At 37.5% G+C, this 20,726-nt stretch overlaps 2 protein-coding genes across 3 annotated transcripts in view; one reads left to right on the top strand and one right to left on the bottom strand.

The window, feature by feature from the left end:
* The window catches only part of LOC108596237 (ecdysone receptor), a 30,674-nt gene extending 23,820 nt beyond the window's left edge, over positions 1 to 6,854 (bottom strand). The window contains exon 1 of the mRNA XM_017981776.2: positions 5,270 to 6,854. The gene's annotated coding sequence lies outside the window, so the exon portion shown is untranslated. The remainder of the gene's footprint in view (positions 1 to 5,269) is intronic.
* Positions 6,855 to 11,611: 4,757 nt separating this feature from the next.
* Positions 11,612 to 13,008, top strand: LOC108596238. Of its 2 annotated transcripts, none has more exons than XM_017981780.2 (3): positions 11,612 to 11,814; positions 11,979 to 12,644; positions 12,697 to 13,008. In XM_017981780.2, exons 1-3 carry the CDS (start codon positions 11,703 to 11,705, stop codon positions 12,705 to 12,707), a joined length of 789 nt encoding a protein of 262 aa, XP_017837269.1. In that variant the 5' UTR covers positions 11,612 to 11,702; the 3' UTR covers positions 12,708 to 13,008. The 2 variants fall into 2 exon arrangements, with proteins under 2 accessions (XP_017837269.1, XP_017837270.1); XM_017981781.2 differs by having other exon boundaries at positions 11,797 to 11,814; positions 11,871 to 12,644.
* Positions 13,009 to 20,726: the final 7,718 nt, after the last annotated feature.

The raw sequence follows: 20,726 nt of genomic DNA, 5'->3' as shown, positions 1-20,726 counted from the left end.
AGAATTCGTGTTATGTATTTTTCTTTTTCAAACATATCTCTTGCAGATCTTTGAAAATACCTAGAACTGAACCAGATTTAGCCGCTTGGCTGACAAATTGTTAATAAGTTTGTTTTCTACATAAATCAGAGTCAACTTTTAAGTTATAGTCATGTTCTTGAGGTTTAAATAAAAGACCAAATTAAAAAGATAAATGTTTCGAACATAACTGATAAATCGTTTCCTTCAGTTTATCGATAGCTCGACGATTCGATTCATTTCCATTATCATTTCCTTATGTGCCAAGCAAACAGATGTAGACATTCTTTTTGGAACAACCCTCAACATACATAGCTCAATATTCTTAAACTCATTTGTTTACACATTTGTCTAATCGAGAACCTAACAAATGTCAATAGACCTTCGATACACGTGGGTACATACGAATCTATAAGAAAGGAATCTACAATCCATTGAGTTATGTCGCGATTCTCCAACTTAATGATAATAATATTTAAACTAAATTAACGCTAGTTACGAAATTATTTGCAATGCAGTTGAGTCACTTTTTCTGAGATATTCGAGAGATTCAAACAGCAACAACAACAACAACAACAACAGAGCAGGTGATTCAACTGATTCATGCGCTTGACAGTTGAACTTAAAAGCGAGTTGGAAACACATTTGCCAACAAATCTGCACATGAATAAAAAAAATAAAAAAGACCGGCTACAACAACAACAACAACAACAACAACAACAACAACAACAAGAATAACATGAAGGCTATGAAGAGATACGTGTTAGTGCTCAAGTACAAAAATATAAAAAAGAAGAAGAATTATAATAAAAATAAGAAACGAGCAGTGAGTATTTTTATTTGTGTCTAAAGCGCCAAAACTGGTTTTGGTCAGACCAAAGAGCGCCAAGGCATGTTTGTGAGTGAGCAGAGCAGAGCATAAACAGACTATTGCCCACTCGCTCGCGCTAGAGCAGCTTAGAACAAATACGAAAAAAGCTTCACAACGAGTCTAAGCTTTCAAAACAATGCGATTATCCAATGACAGAGACAAAGACAGAGACTGAGGGAGAGAGAGAGAGAGAAAAGGGCTGCAAGTAAGTATGTGAGACACAGATTGGCAAGACTGGGCTAACCGTATGGCCGTCAACATTGCTCAGATTTTGGCTCGCATTCAGGTGCAAAACAAGTCAAAAAATGCTTGACTGAATTCACGAGTTTCAACGCTTTCAAAATACCCTGCAAAATCCATTTGAATATGCTCTCTACATTTTGAAGTCAATTTTTAGATTTTACTTCCTTTTCTTTGTAGTTACTAACTACTAAAAAATAGCTTTTAATATGAAATATGCATTTGAATTAGAATTCAAAGATTTCACTTAAATTTAAAACTCAAATGGGATTTAAAAAAAAGTATTTAAGTGTAATTCAAATTCAGCTTGAAAAAAATGCATTCAAAAATGTGTAAATTCAAGATGAAATATTCGGTCGATGCATTCTTTTACTTCTCTGGAAGTTTTCAAAATTCTTTCCAGGGTATGTGCCATACTAAAAACAAGTCATTTTTTTTAATAATAATAAAAACCTGTCGCTATAGACGTTTCTCGTTCAATACGTACAAAAAAAAACCAAACAGGTTGTTGTTTGCCGTCTTGCTTTGTTGCTTATAAAAATACAACAACTACAACAATAATAAGAACAACAACAACAAAAGACAAATCTTGCCCAAAGGCCGCAGCAGAAGACGACGCATCCAGTTTATATATTACATACATATAAGCCATTTTATTGTAGATTTAGTAGTGGAGATGTTGTTATAGTATTTTTGCACATTTGCTTACTTCTTACATTTTGTTTTTCTTGCGCGTTTCTCAAGCCCCGAGAATCGAGAATCAGAGACAAAGCGAACAAAATAAAGCCAACAAGGCAAGTGTAAAAAGCCAACGCACACGCTCAGAGACGCAAATGACTTTGCCTTTCTAACTCGCACTTGCGCTCTCTTTCTCTCGCTCTAGCTGTCTCTTGCTCTCGCTCTTGCTTGCTGAATTTGTTGGCGGCGTATGTAAAAGTTATTTGTTAATTTGTCAGTAACTCGTAAAATAATATTTGTTTCTTTGAAAACAACGTAAATTTACTATATCTAGATTTTAAAGAAATACCTTTGTGGACCTGTCCTAACATAGAAAAAGTTTCGTCTATTTCACAGCTAGTCATAGTAAAAAATAGTGTAGACTAATGCGAATAAGTTTTAATATTTATTTAACTTAACTTAAACTTGAGAGCAGATTTCAGCTTTTAGTCAGTGGAATTTCTCATATTTTATTATTTCAATAGCTTCTCGGTCTAAATAGCCTTATTAAACAATTACTTTTCTTTTTACTGACAGTCATGGCTTTTCACCCTTATACCACAAGCATAATCAATCAATAACTAACCGCTTGATGAGCTTGATTAAATTGGTGTTAGCCAACGAAACTTTGTCCTTGAGGCGTAATAGACTCCATACGAACCACAACAATTAGATTTCCGCTTTCCCCACACTTTCACACACACACAAACACACGTGTGTGTAGTCCAACATATGTGGGCACATTTCCTGCTGTGATTCCTAATGCATGGCAAGGGATAAAGCAATGCCTCAATGTCCATTTGTTTGCCACATATGTGGAACAGATGTACTCTCAGTCAACTGGCCCGAGTCTATCGAATATCGAATACATAATGGCGCGGGCTGTGCTGGGAGATCCTTTGAGGAGTAGTAAATGCGCTTAGCATAGAAAACCAATTAATTCAGAATGGCCGAGAAATGCTTTTAGGCAACTTGAGACGGCTTAAAATAAAACTTTTTTTTTTTTGGTCGACTTATGTTGTCTTTTCGAACAAGCCAAATTGCATTGCCTCGCCTCATCTTTTTGTTTAAAACCCACTTAATTGTTGGAAAATTAATGAGAGAACACGCGCCTCGCTCAATTCTCGCCCTTTGTCTGTCAGATACGCCGCAGTCGAAACAATGGAATGCCAAATTACTTTTTATACACTTTGAAATTGTTTAGAAGAAATGTAAAAGGGTATTATAAAGGCAAAAGTGATCAGGAAGGCAAACTGCGTCCGTCCGTCTGTATGAGCTTCGAAAACTCAGAGGCTATGAAAGCTAGAGCAACCAAATTTGGTTATTTGGTTCTCCCATACTGCCCGGAGAACTCAATTACTTTATTTTTGTTTTTTAATTTCCTCTCCCCCATACGCAGCAATCCAGATAAAAATGGTTTCAAAATCTGATAACTCACATATAATCTTCATCATGTTCTCGGCTGATGCATTTTAGAACGATCGGCTAAAAAACTTAAGAATAATTCACATTCCGATTTCCGATATAGACAAATTCAAAGTGTATATAAAAGTTTGGTGCGACAAACTTAAATGCGCTTACTTGTTCAATATTTATTTTTCAGCTAACGACAAACTATGTGAAAGCCATAACAACAACCACAAGTTTTTAAAAAACAAACCAAATCAAGTGACAGCAGCCTTGATGCTTAAAAAGAATACAACAAGCAACAAAAACAAAAACAAACTTCAATCGTCAAAATATATAAATAATATTGAATGCCGAAGCCGAAAGGAAAAATACAAAACTGTTGCGAATAGCGGCTTGAATCATTTCCTTTTCCGGTCTGCAGACTCGCGTTGCTTATTGGCGTAATTTTTGTTTTTTGATGACTATATGCACATTATCATTTATTGGCTATTTGGTTTAATAACTTTGAAAGTTCTAATAAGCATTTAAATAATAAAGCAATCAATTTAAGCTTGTATGCCTTCAAACTGTAACTCTCTGAACTATTAACATACATCTACATATATTTATCGACATCTATACAAATGTGCAAATTGAAAATTCAAACTGGTTTTCGAAATAATTCAAGAAGACATCAAAAGGAAAACGATGGCCAGCCAGCTAGATCTCCAATATACAACAATGCATGTCCATTGAGATTCAGATAAACACGCAGACACATACAGGTAGTCCGGCGGAAACTCAACCGACAAGATAATGCATCAAACAATGAGAAGGGAACCTGTTTCATGTGCTCTGCATTCTCGGCTTTGAGGGCTAAGGGTGCGTCCAGTCCAATCAGTGTCGGCATCCCAGTTGGAAGCAACTCTACACCCAGAAATCAAATTTATAATGTCTAACCCAAAGAGGGAGCTTCCCCAACCTTGCAACTCCTATTCGCAGGCCCAACTAATGTGACATTGTCTCATTAATTGGCGAAAAAACCACTTAGTTTACATAAATAAGAACGGCAAGAAATATTTAATAAAGTGAAAGTATCTCTGTGTGTATGCAGACTTTAGAAGATACTGTAATTAGCAACACGTGCCTGCGTTGAGTTCTATGGAAAGTAATTAGAAGAGACTGTGATTGGCTTTGATAACAAAGTAAACAGCATATTCATAACTAAGTGGGATTCTAGAATTTAATTTTAAGCTCTGATTATATAACAAGCTCGCAATCGTTGATTGCCATCAAATACAAAATCAACATTTTTATTTTTCATCAAAACACATTTGCCCATCAACTCAATAATCCATAAATATACCGTATGGGAAACGCAATATGTATTTCATCTCCTCAACTTTATTAGATCTGAGTGTGCCACAAGCCCCACGAATGCGCTTTAATTGGCCGTCTGTCAGTTGTCATGCCAATTATTAATGTATTACCAATTTATATGTATTCTGGCCTACACTCATTTACATACACATGAATCTATCTATCTATCTGTCTATCTATCGCTATCTCAGTCTCTGTCTCTATCTCTGTCTGTAGCATAAAGATGCCAATTGCTGTGATGTTGTTTTTCTCGCAAATTACTCACAGCCGAAGCGCTTTCACTTGAGCAATTTTTTAATGCCTACATATCTTTTTATGTCTGGACACGGTATGATTTTCTCACTATTGACAGAATAGGATAAAAAACAGTTAAATAAAAAACATAAGTTCACTAACTACAAGTTGAGCATATATTTATAGTTAGTTTAGTTTAGTTCGATTTTTTTTTTTATTATTTTATCCGCCATACACTGCAATTCCATATAACTCCAATCAGATTCCATTTATCATTTACTTTCCAGCATTTGTCGCTAACCTCAATTAACCACAAAATGTATGCATTTATATTTAAAGCGTTGCGAGACGAGTGTGCAAGCATTTTTATCATTTTTATTCCATATATGCAACTTTCTTTCGAATTAATTGCAAACTCACCGTGTGCATCTATAAAATGCGCCAATTCAGCAAATAATCCACAAAAATTGTAATCCATTAAAAAAAAACGTAAGAAAGAAGAAGAATTTTGGTTTCGACTTTCTTGTTCCTTGTTTTGATTTTAACCGTATATATAAGATATTAGATTGTACTATACACTTGAGTTTACACTTTGGGAGAGTTATAACGGTTGTTTCGAGAGCGCGTCGTCCTTTCTTTTTTTTTTGTTCAGTAGTTGGAACTAACACTGTTTTTGCTATAACTATTCCATCAACAATGGGACATGGACATTTGCTGTGTTGTGTTTATTTTTTCGTTTTCCAGACTAGACAAGAGACAAGACGACGAGCAGAAAGACGAACGACAGTCAGACAGACTTATGTACATTAATTGTAGACTTTGTGCTTGGTCTGTGACTCTGACGTTTGCACGCGGTTTTTTGTTCTGCTCCCTCGCTCTCTCCCTTTCTCTTTCTCGCGCCGTAGCCCCCGTTGATTACGTAGTGCAGTCAACACAACGTTGAATGATAAACGTTCTAGTTGCTGTTGTTGTTGTTGTTGATAGTTCGACGTGCATGTGTGTGTGTGTGTGTGACTGTAACTGCGTTTGTGTGTGGTGGTGTTTTTCTCTTGCGCTGTGAAAAGTTTTCGATTCCAGTGCGTTTTTATTTACACATGTTTTAGTTAAATTGTTCTCCCTTTTCTTTTTCCTTTTCTTGTTGTTGCCGCATGTGGCGGCCGCACAAAAATTTATTATCACTATACACAAACATAAACTTGAAATTCATTTGCACTCTTTTAGTTATTTCAGCTACATTGCATTTGCACTATGTTTTGCTTTTTGTATTTTATAATTTTTAAATTGCACTTTTTTTTTGTTGTTTAACAAGATTGTATTCTTACATAGGTAGAAACAGACTATAGACATTTATTTTTGAGTTTTAGAATTTTATATTTGCTGTAATCAAAGTTTCGTAGAAACCTTTAAGCTATTAATATTATTATTTTTATTTTTAAATAATTTGCATTGTATTATTTTTTATATTTATTGTGTGTGTGTGTTCGGGTGTGTGTTTATTTTTGTTCAAAAGCAAACCGCAATAAAACACAACTAACGAACGAACGACAGAACGAACCGTTAACGACAGAGTCCAAACAAATACTAAATGTTATGGCGCTGTTTACACCTCAAGTATCCACCACCGAGAAAGAGAGAGAGAGAGCGAATGCGAGAGAACTCGAAGGCGCGAGATACTCACGCACACAACTGCACAAATCTGCTGAGCAGAAAGTTGAAAACGTAATCAGCACTAGCGCACAGATACAAAATACGCTCTCTCACGCAAACACACACACACACATACACACTGTCGCACACATGCTAAGAGCGAGCGGCTTGAATGAAAATGCCGATGCAATCGTATGATGCTCTTTGTATTGCCTCCCCACACACACATGGAAAGAGAGAATGCGAAAGAGAGAGAGAGAGAGAGCGGGCGCGCATACAGACATCTCCCACTCTTTTCAAAATTTTTTGTTTTTGTTGTACGCCTACATTCACATTCACAGTCACAGAGTCACAAGCGTGAGGCGTGCCTGCAGTTGTATGCGTGCTTGTGCCATCATCGCTTTCCTTTATATTTGCCTCCTTTTAATTTCTGTTTTCTTTTTCGTTTAAACTTTATACACAGATATATGTACACACATACATATGTACATAGTATTTATTTGTTGCTGTTGCTGTCGTTTCGCTGCTGCTGACTCGTCGGGTGCACAAGTGCAAATTCACACGTACATTCAAAATGTGTTCGCACAGTGGCACAAAAATCACTTTGAGAGCAGTAAGCGCATTTATGACAAGTCTATGAAGTTTCACAGTAATGGGAATCAACTAGATGGAATTTTCTAGTATGTGGATGATCAAAATAAATTGCATGAAACATTTCATAAAATCATAATCATCGTTTTAATTTTCCAATCAGAGTATAGATTGCTTCAATCGTGTGATGGTGTGAAGTATGAATTTAGGCATATACATATGTACTAGTAGCAGTATGTCCAGTTGGAAAATGTAACGAAAATAGTATCTCGACGCGAACTGAAATGTTTGCCTTGAAGTAAGCAAAGTACAAACAATGTATCTACTACATGCATATAAATGTATGTACATACCTATAAACATATGTAAATATGTATTAAAAATACACAGCAGCGACGCAGCGACGTGCTGAGTCGTAATTGATGTGAAGCAAAGATCTCGACAAGCGCGCAAAATGAGAACCAAAGCACAACAACAAAAATCAGCTAAAGTACTGGATAGGTAGAAGCGGGAAAAGTAGTATGGGGGATGGGGGGCTGAGAGAGCCCGTAACGCAGACGACGCGATGGCGTGTAGAATTGCACATTTCAAATACAATGTGTTTAAAAAGTAAGCGCAGAGACACAAACAAACAAACAGAAGAAACGCAGAGAGATACTGAAAATACACAGTGCACAAAGATACATTCAGACAAACATACATATGCATGTCTATATACATATACATACATACCTGCATACATATATAAAAGTAGATTTGGGGGACGGGGCAGTTGGGGGCTTGCTGCTCTGCAGATAATTGTAGACAGTCGTCTCAATGTGCGACTGAGTTATGTGTGTCTGTGTGTGTGTGTCTGTGTGTGTGTGTGTGTGTGTGTGTGTGTGTGTGTAGTGTGTGTGTGTTGTGTGTGTGTGTGTGTGTCTGTGTCTGTGTGTTGAGTTAGCGCTGGGCAAGTTCAAGTGTAGAATGCAATAGAGCGCTGCTGCAAGCTCTAGCAAAAGAGAGCGCGCGCGAGCGAGCGAGAGTCTACGTCTACGCATTCGCATAGCAAAAAGCCGGCTTCGCGAACAGTGTGGGGGTATGATAAGGTTGGGTGAATTGCTGTGTGGTGAATTTGGGCGCTTTAGTAGCTTTTGGGGGTTGGCTAGACACATTAAACCACAAAAGTTCAAGATGAAAATACAAAATATCAACAATGACAGCTGGGTACAGAATATTTTCTGTCTCGGTCGCGTTCATTGTACATTATGCATGCAAGCACACACACACACACACACACACACATGCATATTGTATATGCATGTTTACAAGATTCTGATTGTGTGGGTTGGTTTGTCTTTGGCAAACGCTTGAAAGCGTTCAGTAGTACAGTGGAACAGTTTGAGAATGAGTGCAGGCGTTTTACTTGTATATATGTGTGTATGTATGTGTGCGTCAGTATGTTCTGAATAGGGCTTGTGGGGCGTCATGTGGTTGCCATTTGTTGGGGTAGTTCGCTGTCGACAACAGCGAATAAAATACAAATAGAAGCAGCCAAAAGCAAATTAAAAAGAAGCAACGGCCGCCGCATCAGCCAGAGCGCAACTCACACACATACATATATATTATATATGTACATACATATGTATGTATGTAGAAGCCTGCAGTATCTATGATTAGAGAAAAAAATATATACATGTGTATGCATGTGTGTGTTAGTGTGTGCATGTATCTTGTCATACAAGCTGCAAAATTTATGCAGAGGCACACAAATCTACTGAACGAGAGAGAGACCAGATCCAATCGACCGACAGACCAAGCGACCGATTGACAATGCAGCTTACTGCGCTGTTGACGTCGTCGCCATGTGCATACATATTTGTGTGGCTGTGTCTGTGGATGGATGTCGGGTGCCGGCTCGCTCTTATAAATGCATAGCTCCCCATAAGTCATGCACATATTAATCATAATAATTTGTTGTTGCCCCCTCTTTTGCCTAGCTTACGTTATTCAGTTCGGTTTAGTTTAGTCCGCTTTGGAGCGACAAGCAGCGTTGACAGAGGGAGAGGAGGAGTGTGGCGGCGCAACTAGATATGACAAGTCTCTCTCGCGCTCTCTCACTCACTATCGCGCTCTTTGGACAAAGTCAGGTTTAATGTCATTTTATGGTGCGCAGCAATTGCAGTTGAGGCAGGCACACACACACACACACACACACACACACACACACAGGCACTTACATAAAGGGGAGCGTCAGCGGAGACAGGGGGTATACATGCTCGTGTCTGTGTCTCTGTGTGTGTGTGTGTGTGCGGGGGGATGGAGAAGAGAAGTATTGTCTATAGTGGGGTTGATATGCCACAACAACAATCATGATGCGCTCGGTATTATTAATACAATGCTTAAATTATTTTATTGTAAACTTAATTTTAATCTTTGATTGAGAAAATTAAATTGCTTATGCTGTTCAAAGTTCTCTTTTCAAGGCGAGAACTGTTAGGATGCAAATATTAAAAGTTGTGGTTTTCTTAAACTAGTTGTATGGAACTTACAGTTTAGAATGATAATTAAATTTTCTCTCACCTGCAAAGATAAAAAAAAGGGAAAATTATTAAATTTGATGGTATTGTTGATTGGTGATTTTGTTGGTGAATTTATCATTTCACCAACGCTTATAAATATATTGAATACATTTGTATTCCAGATTATGTTTTAACATAAGAAACGGAACATGCGCTTGTTGGTGAATATTCAGGTGGTGAATTTCACCAATACTTTGACTGGTCTTGTAACCAGTGAAGTTACCAGTTAGCCGTACTGCAGGGTTACTTATATATGCCTACGTATATGGAAAGGTCAAGTTCCTCGGCAAATACCGGATTTTATAAACAAGCGTAAGTTAACTAGTAATTAGCAAACAATTCTTAACGCGCCAAATAAGTAGTTTAACACCCTTGAAATTCGTTTTCCCACTTAAGTGTATGGGAACTTTCAGTTCCGTCTCAGCAAACTAACATAGCGTAAGCAACTGTCTCTTCTTATTAATATATAAGATCGCACGTGCCGCATGCTACACGCAACGGCATCATCATCATCATCATCATCGTCAAGGTCAACGCTTGCCACCTGTTTGCCCACATGGCAGTAGGGAACAACAACTGCGAACCCTTTGCATTTGCGCTTTGGATTATGGGATCAGAGTACTTGGGCGGGTTCCACCATCGGTGGCCCACGCGTTTGCAAAAAACAATAGCTGAAGGCCTGGCCGGCCCCTTTGCTCGGGTCCAAAGCAATAAAAACAATGCTGAGATTTGTCAAAATAGTCGTCGCGCAGTTGCAATAACAAGCGCGTGGCAGTCACTTGGATGCACTTGTCGCACAGAATATGCGTTGTCTATATCTATAATTTATTATGCTAGTTAACTCCAGGCCCTGTGCATACCCGAACTGGAGCAAAGGGTGGCTTATTTCAAATTGCACAGCGATAAGGCCCGGGATGTAAATTGCACATCATTTTTGTAAGATTTATTTAATTTAATAATTTAATATAACACTATATAAATTTGTTATTGTGGGAATAATATTCTAAGTAAGCTATAATTTCCATTATAGCAATTATACAAAACTCATTTATTTTTTTTAGTTAATTTCAATTTAATTATGATTTAAATAAAGCTCAAGTAATGTTTTTAATACATTTATAATTGCTAAAATGAATATCAAAATCAATCAACAAACTTAATAATTTGTCGAGCACGACAATATCCATAAACACAATAAGATATTTGACTAACTTAATATATTTTAAAAAAGTTTTCTGACCTTACGCTTGTACTAATAAACATACATATTTGCATAAATTAACACACACACACACACACGTACACACCGTTGCACACCCATTTGTTTTCGTCAGTTCAATGAACGACGTGATTACTCATTTTAACTTTTTACGCCGCAAAGTTTTTACCTAATTAAATCAATTAACTAAATATAAACAAACATAGAGAGACACAAAGAAACCGCAGCTCTATCCCTCTTTCTCTCTATAAAAACCCAGCAGACTGCAATGGTTTTTGTTTTTCACTAAAACAACCAACCCAAATTTAATTCTACTAAGAACTAAAGCTAAAATAAGCTTAATATAATTATCAACACAATGCTCCGATTGCATTTTAGGTTGGCATTGAAAATGAAGTTAAATAAAACCTCGATTTTGAAAATTATTCAATACAAATCGTACGAAATATTGTACCTGGACAGCCTTAGCCTGACAATTTCCAATCTTAGCTTAATCTGCAGTTTTCTTTTCTAAGTCTGGCAAGTATACAAAGAGAGTTTTTATTTTGAACTAGAGGGACTTAAATTCTTGCACTCCCAGTCTGGTCAATTCACCTGTAATTTCATTCTCTTCAATATTCTTGGGTGTCCTTATCAGTTCGAGTCTAGTTCTAGAATTGGGGCTACTCAGAACTCTCGAACTCACACAAGTGTTTTAGGCCACTGCCTAGTAGGCCTAATGGCGACAAACGTAAAAATTCTAGTACAGTGTAAAAAATACTTAAATCTTATATTAAAATCAAAAATCAACTAACTTCAATAAAAAGTGCAGACCCCTTGCTAGGATAGTAGTACTATGAAGGGCCTATCCAGCTGGAGTATATGCCTAGGCCTGGCCATAGCCACTACTCTGGTATTTCACAATGTGCAGCTGTTTGGCAGCAAAGAGAACGCGGACAATGCAAAAGGTTAGTTTGAGATCCAATACTAGTAGGCTAGTGTAGTATATAGTTGTATTCATTAGTCAATAGACATCAAACATTCGCCTGCACTCAATAAAACAATTCCAATTCCAAAATGCTTGAACAACACTACACAACACTTGCATTCGAAATGGAAAATCGAACGCTAGACAAGGAGCTGCAGGATGCGTTCGAGGAGAGCTGCAAGACGAGCTCCTTTGATGTATACTTGCATTTCTTTTGGATATTCGCCTGCATCTATGCGTTGTCCAAGTTCACGGAGCTGTCGGAGCGCTACCTGAGCGCCAAGATCGCCTTCAAGGAGCGCAGCTCCGACATGCGCTTGCTCAACGAGGAATGGGAGAAGACCCTTAAGCTCTACGAGCAGGATAAGAAGCAATTGGATACGCAGCTGCAGGTGCTGCGTGAAAAGAACTGCACCTTGGAGCAATCGATGCGGGATTTGCGAGATTGCAATTTACATTTGATTAGCGAGAACTTCATGCGCACTGTGCTCCAGGATCAACAAATACAGGGCTTGACCCAACGTGTGCAGGATCAGCAGCCGTCCAATATATACATAACCAATCGACATATACACCTAACGCGACAAGTGTTTCTCAACGAGGGTCACATCGACATTGATGTAAATCTACGCAAGGCTGGCGGGAAGGACCAGCAGCAGCAGCAGCAAACCCTAAATGTTTGGGTGCAGTACCTAAAAATGCGGAAATGCTACATGGGACCCATAGCTGATCCCAACTTGGTATTGCATGGCAATCCAGATGACTTGCAGCCCATAGTTATGACCACAGAACAGCTGTCCAAGCTGCAGGGTATTTATATCTCAAATTTCGCCTCACCTATTCTAATCGAACATCTCAACAGGCATGCTCTAGGTACCAGTCTCTGCTCTTACGATAAAGAGTTATATTTTGTTATTTTTCAATTTGGTAGTGCAACTTTTCAATGAAGTCCCAGTTCCTGCCTGCTCTTTAGTTAGATATAAAAACAACACCAATATTAACAATGCAGCAAAGTTTATTGATTAATTCTTCATATTCGTGCTATATGGGTGGACAGTATCTGGCATTCCGTTGCTTTAGCCCCCAGCTTCAAGTATGCCTCATAATAAATGTTTCTGTGTGCTTGACAAAATGGAGAAATAAACTGAAGTCATATTTTGAAATTACTTTCTTTATTCAGTTAGCATCAAATGCAAAGCTACTGCTATTCAATATTTTAATTCCCTAACATAGAAGGATCAGACACTCATAGTCTCCATAGACTCCATAGTCCATAGATAATGAAATGGATCAATCCACACTTATCCGGTTATACCAACTGTCGAGAAACCAATACTAGTCTGGTCAGCAAAGCTGACCCCCAATCCCGCTTTATATAATGGAGAAACTGAAACACCAGTAGAAGAAGAATTAAGTCGAGTGAGGATCAATTATCAGCAATCCTTTGAACACTCCTGATAATAATGGGTAAATGTCTATTGACCCAAAGCTCGATCATAGAAAATGAAATGAGTTACAGACTCATTATCAATGCTATATCAATATCAATCTGCTCAATGGTCTCCACTACAAATGGAGCACTACTCCGGTCAGAGAGCTAAGAGAAGCATTAGGTAACACACTGTATCGATGATATTGTAGAAGAAAGGTTTGAAATGTTTTCGTTCTCTGCTTCGCCAAAGCTGGGGCCTGTCTTTAGCTAATTCATTAGAGATAAGGAAACTTTACTTACTTTACAAATGTAAGGGACAAACTTCAAATCATCGCTGAAACCAACTGGTGCCCAGTGTCAGAGCGGATGCACACAAATAGATAGAAAGTGGAAGATCGATAATTCATCGAAATGAATCGTTGGGAGTGGAAGCTGCCATGGACGTTGTCCATCTACAACAGTCATCCAAGGGCATTAATGGAATTGGTGAAAACGAAAATATTATTCTTAGTTATACGAGAGGAAACAAAATCTCGGGCACGACATTAGACAAGAATAACCCTTAGTAGCACTGGTTACTTTTTTTTTGTGGTATTTATTTACAATCTATTTAAAGATAATAAGTGAGTTCTATGACTTCGGGAACGACAACGTTTTTACATGTATGGGATATTTACAGGGTGAGGTTCGCTACCACTTCTTGGGTGTCCCAAAGGGAAGGTCGGGAATGTAATGTCTTTTCAGACGTCTGTGATTGTAGCACTGGTTACTAGAGAGACAGAACTACTGCACAACCTACAGAACCACAGAACTGCAATAGAAATTGCAAGGAGCCAGTATCAACTGAAAATCTGTTGCATTCCCTTTGAATTACTCGAAAATGAAGCCAAGATAATGCAGGACAAGAGGCCTGTACGCGATTCTTGTAAGGGAGTTAATGCGCTCAACAATGCACAATGTACCTAACAAGTTGATTAGGCGTAGCACATTTGCAAGCAAATTTAAAAATAGCACAACAGTTTGCGAACAACAAATTCAAATTATTTCTATGCGCCCCCTTGGATGCGGCTTCTTTCAACAGCTGGCGGTCAGGAAACGAGGCACATGCACAAAAAAAAAACAGACACACACCCATTCAAATACAAATACAAATATACAAATGACGCTGACTTATCAGCGCAGCAGTCGCAGTTTCTGTTTGTGTAGAGGCTCCCTCTCCCTCTCTATCTTGCTCGCTTGTCTCTCTCTCTCGCACTTTCCTGCCTTTCTTCTCCTTTGGTTATTCATCGACAACGTTGGGGTCACTGGCAGTTATCGGTGCAATTTTGTAATCAGTCGCTGGCTCAAGGTTAACTGCTTACTGTCAGCGCTAAAAAGTGTGTCTGTGTGTTTTTGTCTGTGTCTGTGTCTGTGTGTGAGTGCACCTCCCCCTGCATTTGCTTTGGCAGCAGCAGCAGCAGCTCCTTCTATATTTGTGTTTTCCCTTTTATATAGAAACATATATACACTATTAAAATAGCAAATGAGCGATACGAAATTGCATTGAAATACAGAAATATTTCAAATTATTATAGCCAAAATTTAATTTTATATTCTAAAGTGTATATTATTATAAAAGTTATGCCAAGACGCGAATGCTCCAATGTTTTATACACTTAATGCTTATCACACACACACACACACACACACACACACACACACATAAATAAATACATTTGTTTGCCTGTGCAATAAATATTTTCGTTTACTTTTTTCATATATTTTTTGGGTCATTTGCCCGTCTGGCAAAACGTTTTATGTTTATTTTGTGAGTTTTAGTTTTTATTGTCACTTTTGTTAATTTAAATTTATTGCCCATTTTAATGCACTTCCATTGTATTTACTGTTTTTACTTGTTTGCTGTCGCGCACTTGAAAATGTTCTTAAGGGGACCCTCTCATGTTTGAGATTTGTCATTTGAATTTGCTTCAGTTGACCCAAATTTTGCTCAGTTGTCGTTTATTATTCAATTGATGTGTCTAGCACTAAACACAGTTTAATTTATACACTACAATTATATGATTTTTCTTATGTTGCTTAGCAGCTAAACAAATAAAGCGCCAAAAGAAATTCTGCAGACGTGCGAGAGGAATGAGAGTTTTCTGCATAAATGAGGCCAATCTCCCAAGGTCGACTTCAATTACGGTGGCGTATACGTATTATGTGTGTACCTACTTTATAACAGGCACCCACATGCTTTCGATTTCGCTAGCATTTTGTTATTATTGTCATTGTTGTTGTTGTTGTTGTTGTTGTTGTTGTTGTTGTTGTAGCCGTGTTTTTGGCAAATAACCTTGATAAACTATTTTTATCGGACAGTCGAATGGGGCCAATGGCAAGCGCCAGCGCCTGCGGCTCTGTTTTGCTCATTTGTTTGGGGTTAGTGTGCCAATTAACGATTAGATTACTCTCAGTTTGTTTTTTGTTTTTATTTTTTATTTAGGTTAATTTCATGAGAGAGAGAGAGAGAGAGAGAATTTTCCACTAGCAGCACTAGAGAGCTTATGCAAATGTCAAATTGCGTAGTTTGCTTTCTTTCAGACTCCTCCCGATCTATTTATAGCCATGCTTACAACTGATATTTGCGTAGTTAGTTTAAACAATGTTTAAGACAATTATTGACTCTGTGGCTGACAAGCAATTGTTGCTGGTAATAGAAGAATACTTATTTATAGATCTGCAAATGTAAGTGACAGAACTGAAAGCCAAGCCAAGACAAATTCAAATTGCATGGCAAATTAATTTCTTTAAAGAAGATTTCCTATGCAAACTGAGCCAATAAATCAGCATTGACAAACAGCCTCAAGAACATTGAGCGAGCAGCAAAATGCGCATATAAAAAATACACATAAATATATAAGAAATTCCGTTGCAGCAAGTTCAACAACATCGCGCAGCTAAATTTCATGGAATACTCGTATCTAAACAGCTGCCAGACTCACCAAATGCGTCACATGACACAAGAAAACAAAAACGCTGCACAATGAACTCGAAATTGGTAAAAGGTATACACACACATATCTACATACATATATGTATGTATATTATATGGCAGACTAATTAATAAATTATGCAAGCCAAGTGTCTTTGGTACTATTTGAGCAAATACTAGCGACTAGGCGCCACAGTGCATTGACATTAGAGATTGGATTAGCTATGGGCCCACTAAGGGCCTGGGCCTGCACACCTGTTGCCGACGCGGCATCTAGGGCAGGTTCTGAAATGCGATAAGCGGTATCAGAACGATAAGCCGCTTATGGCATGGAAAAAGCTTGCAATCGAAATGCGAGCATTAAAAGTGAAAACGAAAAAGGAAAAACGCGCCAGCGACAAGCCCAAACGAAATCTTTGTTTACACAAAATTAGGGTCAGGGCTAGAGAGGCAATGACGACAGCAAAAACTCGCCGAGTTCTCTCTCTCTCTCTCGCTCTCACGCATGTGTGTGTGCGTGTGTGTCCTCCAGAGCAAGTGTATGTCTAGGCTCGCTTGCCTTTTGTATCTCTATTTATTTATACCTGAGTGCATACACGTCTGTCTCATATCTATGTCAAGCTCAAGCCCTAAGCAGACAGACAGACAGACAGACAGTTCGAGAACCCCAAGCAGAACAATATGAACACAAAAAAATAAATACAATTTTTGTATAACATCCAGTCAACTAACATTTAAATGCACAACACTTGCTCATTCCGCTCTCTCTCTCTCTCTCTCTCTCTCTCTCTCTCTCTATCTCTCTCTAACCTGAGCTTGTCTGGCTGGGCTCTGAGCTCTGAGAATGCCAGACAATCATTTACTATATATTATATACGCAGTCAAATAATGCAGCCCGACGACGGCCATTTTCATATACACAAGTAGTATATATATACATATATATATATATATATATATACTACTTGAAAATCATACATATATATATATATAGTATGTATGATTTTCGTTTTTTGGCAATTTTTGTCAGTGTTCTGCTCATTTTGCTTTGCTTTGCTTTGCTTTACTCTCTCTCCCTCTCTCTCTCTGTCTTTCTCTTTTTGCACAAGCATACGCTAATGTGAGAGAAAATATTACTATTTCACTAGCATTTTGATTAGTTTCGAAACAAGTTTATAGATTAAAAAATAAGCTAAAATAAAATAAAATAAAAAGTTAACTCCGCCCAACGTGGGGCTCGAACCCACGACCCTGAGATTTGAAAGAGTCTCATGCTCTACCGACTGAGCTAGCCGGGCACTTGCGAGCTGCTTGCCCAATGTGCAGCTTACAGGCATTCCAGCCGAAAATAGAGAGCAGAATAGAATAAATATATATGTGTGTGTGTGTATCGCACACCCACGCCTCATCGCTTCTATTTGCTATAACTAAGGGCCTCCATGACAATTGGGAGCATATGCTTACTAATCAAGTCGAGTATCTTATTTCCAGCACCGAATTCAGGTCAAATTAATTAGTAGCACAACAATAGTTTTGATGCTTGGCTATAAGACAAACATGCACATGACGTACGGCTTATCTATTAAACAAAATTACACTCTGCCGTTGACGTTGACGTCCGCGTCGGCGTCTAGCAGTATCAGTGAGAAAATAGTATTTATTACATTGTAGTTGTAGTTGTAGTTGTAGTTGCATTGTAATCAGTTTTGCTTTGCTTTTTAATTGCTAATAACTGCTGCCGTTCGTTCGGTTGGCAAGCAAATGTTTCATTTCATTCATACGTTTGCAATCAAATTCTCTGACATTTGTTGTTTGCCTTAGCTCTCGCTCGCACTACTACAACTACACACACACACACACACACACATATACAGAGACAAGCATAGCACTATTCATAGATTTCTATTTCATTTCACCCTGACCCACCGCAATAGTTTTTATGTATACCCCTTTTATTTCACGGCTCTGCGTCAAGCTAAAACTACACTCAACTATTTATGGCAAATTTCATTTGTTGTTTTTCTTGTTGCTTTCTTTTGCTGCTTGCATTGTTGTGTGCGTGTGTGTGTGTGTGCGTATGTGTGTGTTGTATATACAAGTTTATATGCTAGCTGCTCTTGAATTAGTTTCTCATGACTCTACACTTTGGTATACTCTATCGTTGAATAACTAATGTTAGACACTAGTCATTGGTGATAAATAATTTTAAATTCATTTTCAAATATTTGCGTAATTTATATTTATTATTTTTTCGTAGAGTATTTACTTGCTTTTTGTTTTAGTTCATTCTGTATCAGTTGCGATAAAGCCCGCACCGGCAGCCACGCAATATTTTTACGCACAAAGAACCGCAGACATAATAACTATCCAGGGAGGGGAGGGGAGTGCGAATGGGGGGAGAACGTGCGAAATTTCATGCAGACAGCTGTGTGTGTATTAACGCGTGAGTCGTTTCTGCTGCTGTCTGCTGGCAATCAAAGTGGCGGTGGGCGCAAGGGGCGTATGATGAATATGAGTGTGCGTGCGACTTAGTACGCATACGCCGCGTTGTCTGCGACGCACAATCAAAATGTAGACAGGCAAACGCGTTACAGTCACAGACGCACTGACAGACACAAAATATGTGCGAAAATTTTGATAATATTTATAGATTGCGTGGTTCGTCGTTTATTTTTGGCAAAGAGCCATAAATAGTAATTAAAATATATTTGATGGATATAGAACTTGAGTGCATTCGAACTTCGGTTTCTTAAATTCGCTTTTAAGTTTCATTTTGGCAAGCCATATACATAAGCCATATATATATATATAATAAGTATGATATTATTATAGATGTATATATCAAATACAGTAATTTACTGCGGGCTTAGGTTCATTGTTTGAAATCTGCACTGCAAAGCGGGTGTTTACAGAAAAAGATTTTTAAATTGAATTTTTAATTTTCTGTTATTTGTGTGAATATTTAGTCATGTACATATTTCTAAACGATTTATTTTGTATAGTGTGAACAAAGGTAGTGGCAATTTTAGTTAGGCGCCTCTTCTTTTCTCTCTCTTCCGCTCTATTCTATCTCTAAATGGATTTTTTTATTATAGCACAAATGTGATGGTGGCTGGCTGATAAACAAACTATCGAAGTAGACACAAAGTAATAAATTCACTTAATTCAGCTTTTGCAATTCAGAGATTGTCAGGTAAATATATACAATGCCTACTTATATAAGAGTTCATATATGTATATTGTGTTGGTATATAGGCATACACATCGCTTTCAATGAAGGAATTAATTTAAAACAAGCAATGTATGAGCGTCTTGATCTGGCACAATGATGCCACAAAAGTAGTGCATATATAAACAGAATGTATATATGTATATTATATTATATATATATATATATATATATACAAATATATACATATTTATTTTTTATTTTTCTGTTTTTCTTTTCTCTGCGCTCTGCACACAATAAATACCATTAATTTAAAGTTGCCTATCGATATGTTTTGCGAATGACTGAGCTAAATCAAAGAAGTTGCTTGTCCGCTATAGTTTATGGTTTTTTGGCTTTTATTGTTTAATATTTGATTGATGTGTGTGTGGGTGATGATGATTAATAACCGCTGAAGTACTGCCAAGCAGCTAATGCTAACTAACTACAAATTATTATTAGATTCCGATAAAACAAATAAATAGAGAACACAATGCTGTACACTTGGAAAACTTTGAATTACTACAATGCAAAAATGCTCATTAAATGCTTGCGAAATAAATAAAAAATAAAAAAAACTGAAAGAAAAAGAGCAAAATATTTTCGGTATTTATATTTAGCAACTGTCGTTTTATTTTTTGTTTATTTTTATTGTATTTCGACTTGGCGGCCATTGCTATGACGCGCGTGTAGAGAATGACAAGCGTATGTATGAAATTATTGTCAGACAATTGCACTACACTCACACACACAGACACACACACACACACACACACACACACGTGTAGCGATTGCTGATTAAACGAACTGCTGGCGTTGATACAAAAAATTCATATTGTATACAATATATACATGTATGTGATGTATATAGCTGTACATGTGTGTTAATGGGTCTCTGACCTGATTTAAAAATAATAATAAATATTATATAGGTGAGTGTGTGTGTGTGACTGCGGCTGCTTTTAGATAACATGCAAATAAATTAAATATAAATTATTAACAAAACACAATATAATTAATTAAGGCAGCAATTGCAGATAATTAGTTCTAAGCTCCAACATAATGAAGTTCTAAATTTTCTCTATTAATAATTTCAATAAAGTCAAGAGGCGCACAGACTCTCTCCATAGGGTATAGACTGAGGCAAGCAATCTTGAATGTTGTTGCTCTTTATTGATATTATTATTATTATTTTATTTCGGTGCTCTGACTCTGACTAACTTTTTGTGAGGGTGTGTATGTAGTACGCCCCACTGTATGCATGCATGCATGCATGTGTGT

The sequence above is a fragment of the Drosophila busckii genome, chromosome 2R (assembly GCF_011750605.1).
Source record: "Drosophila busckii strain San Diego stock center, stock number 13000-0081.31 chromosome 2R, ASM1175060v1, whole genome shotgun sequence".
NCBI lineage: Eukaryota > Metazoa > Arthropoda > Insecta > Diptera > Drosophilidae > Drosophila > Drosophila busckii.
Note: the sequence above shows the minus strand (reverse complement) of the source record. Positions and strands in the feature narration are given on the sequence as shown.

Bases quoted from the DNA above. Each gene is read 5' to 3' on its own strand.
- LOC108596238 (XM_017981780.2), top strand. From the start codon at position 11,703: ATGAAGGGCCTATCCAGCTGGAGTATATGCCTAGGCCTGGCCATAGCC. The intron at 11,815-11,978 runs GTTAGTTTGAGA...ATCGAACGCTAG, and splicing joins GAACGCGGACAATGCAAAAG to ACAAGGAGCTGCAGGATGCG.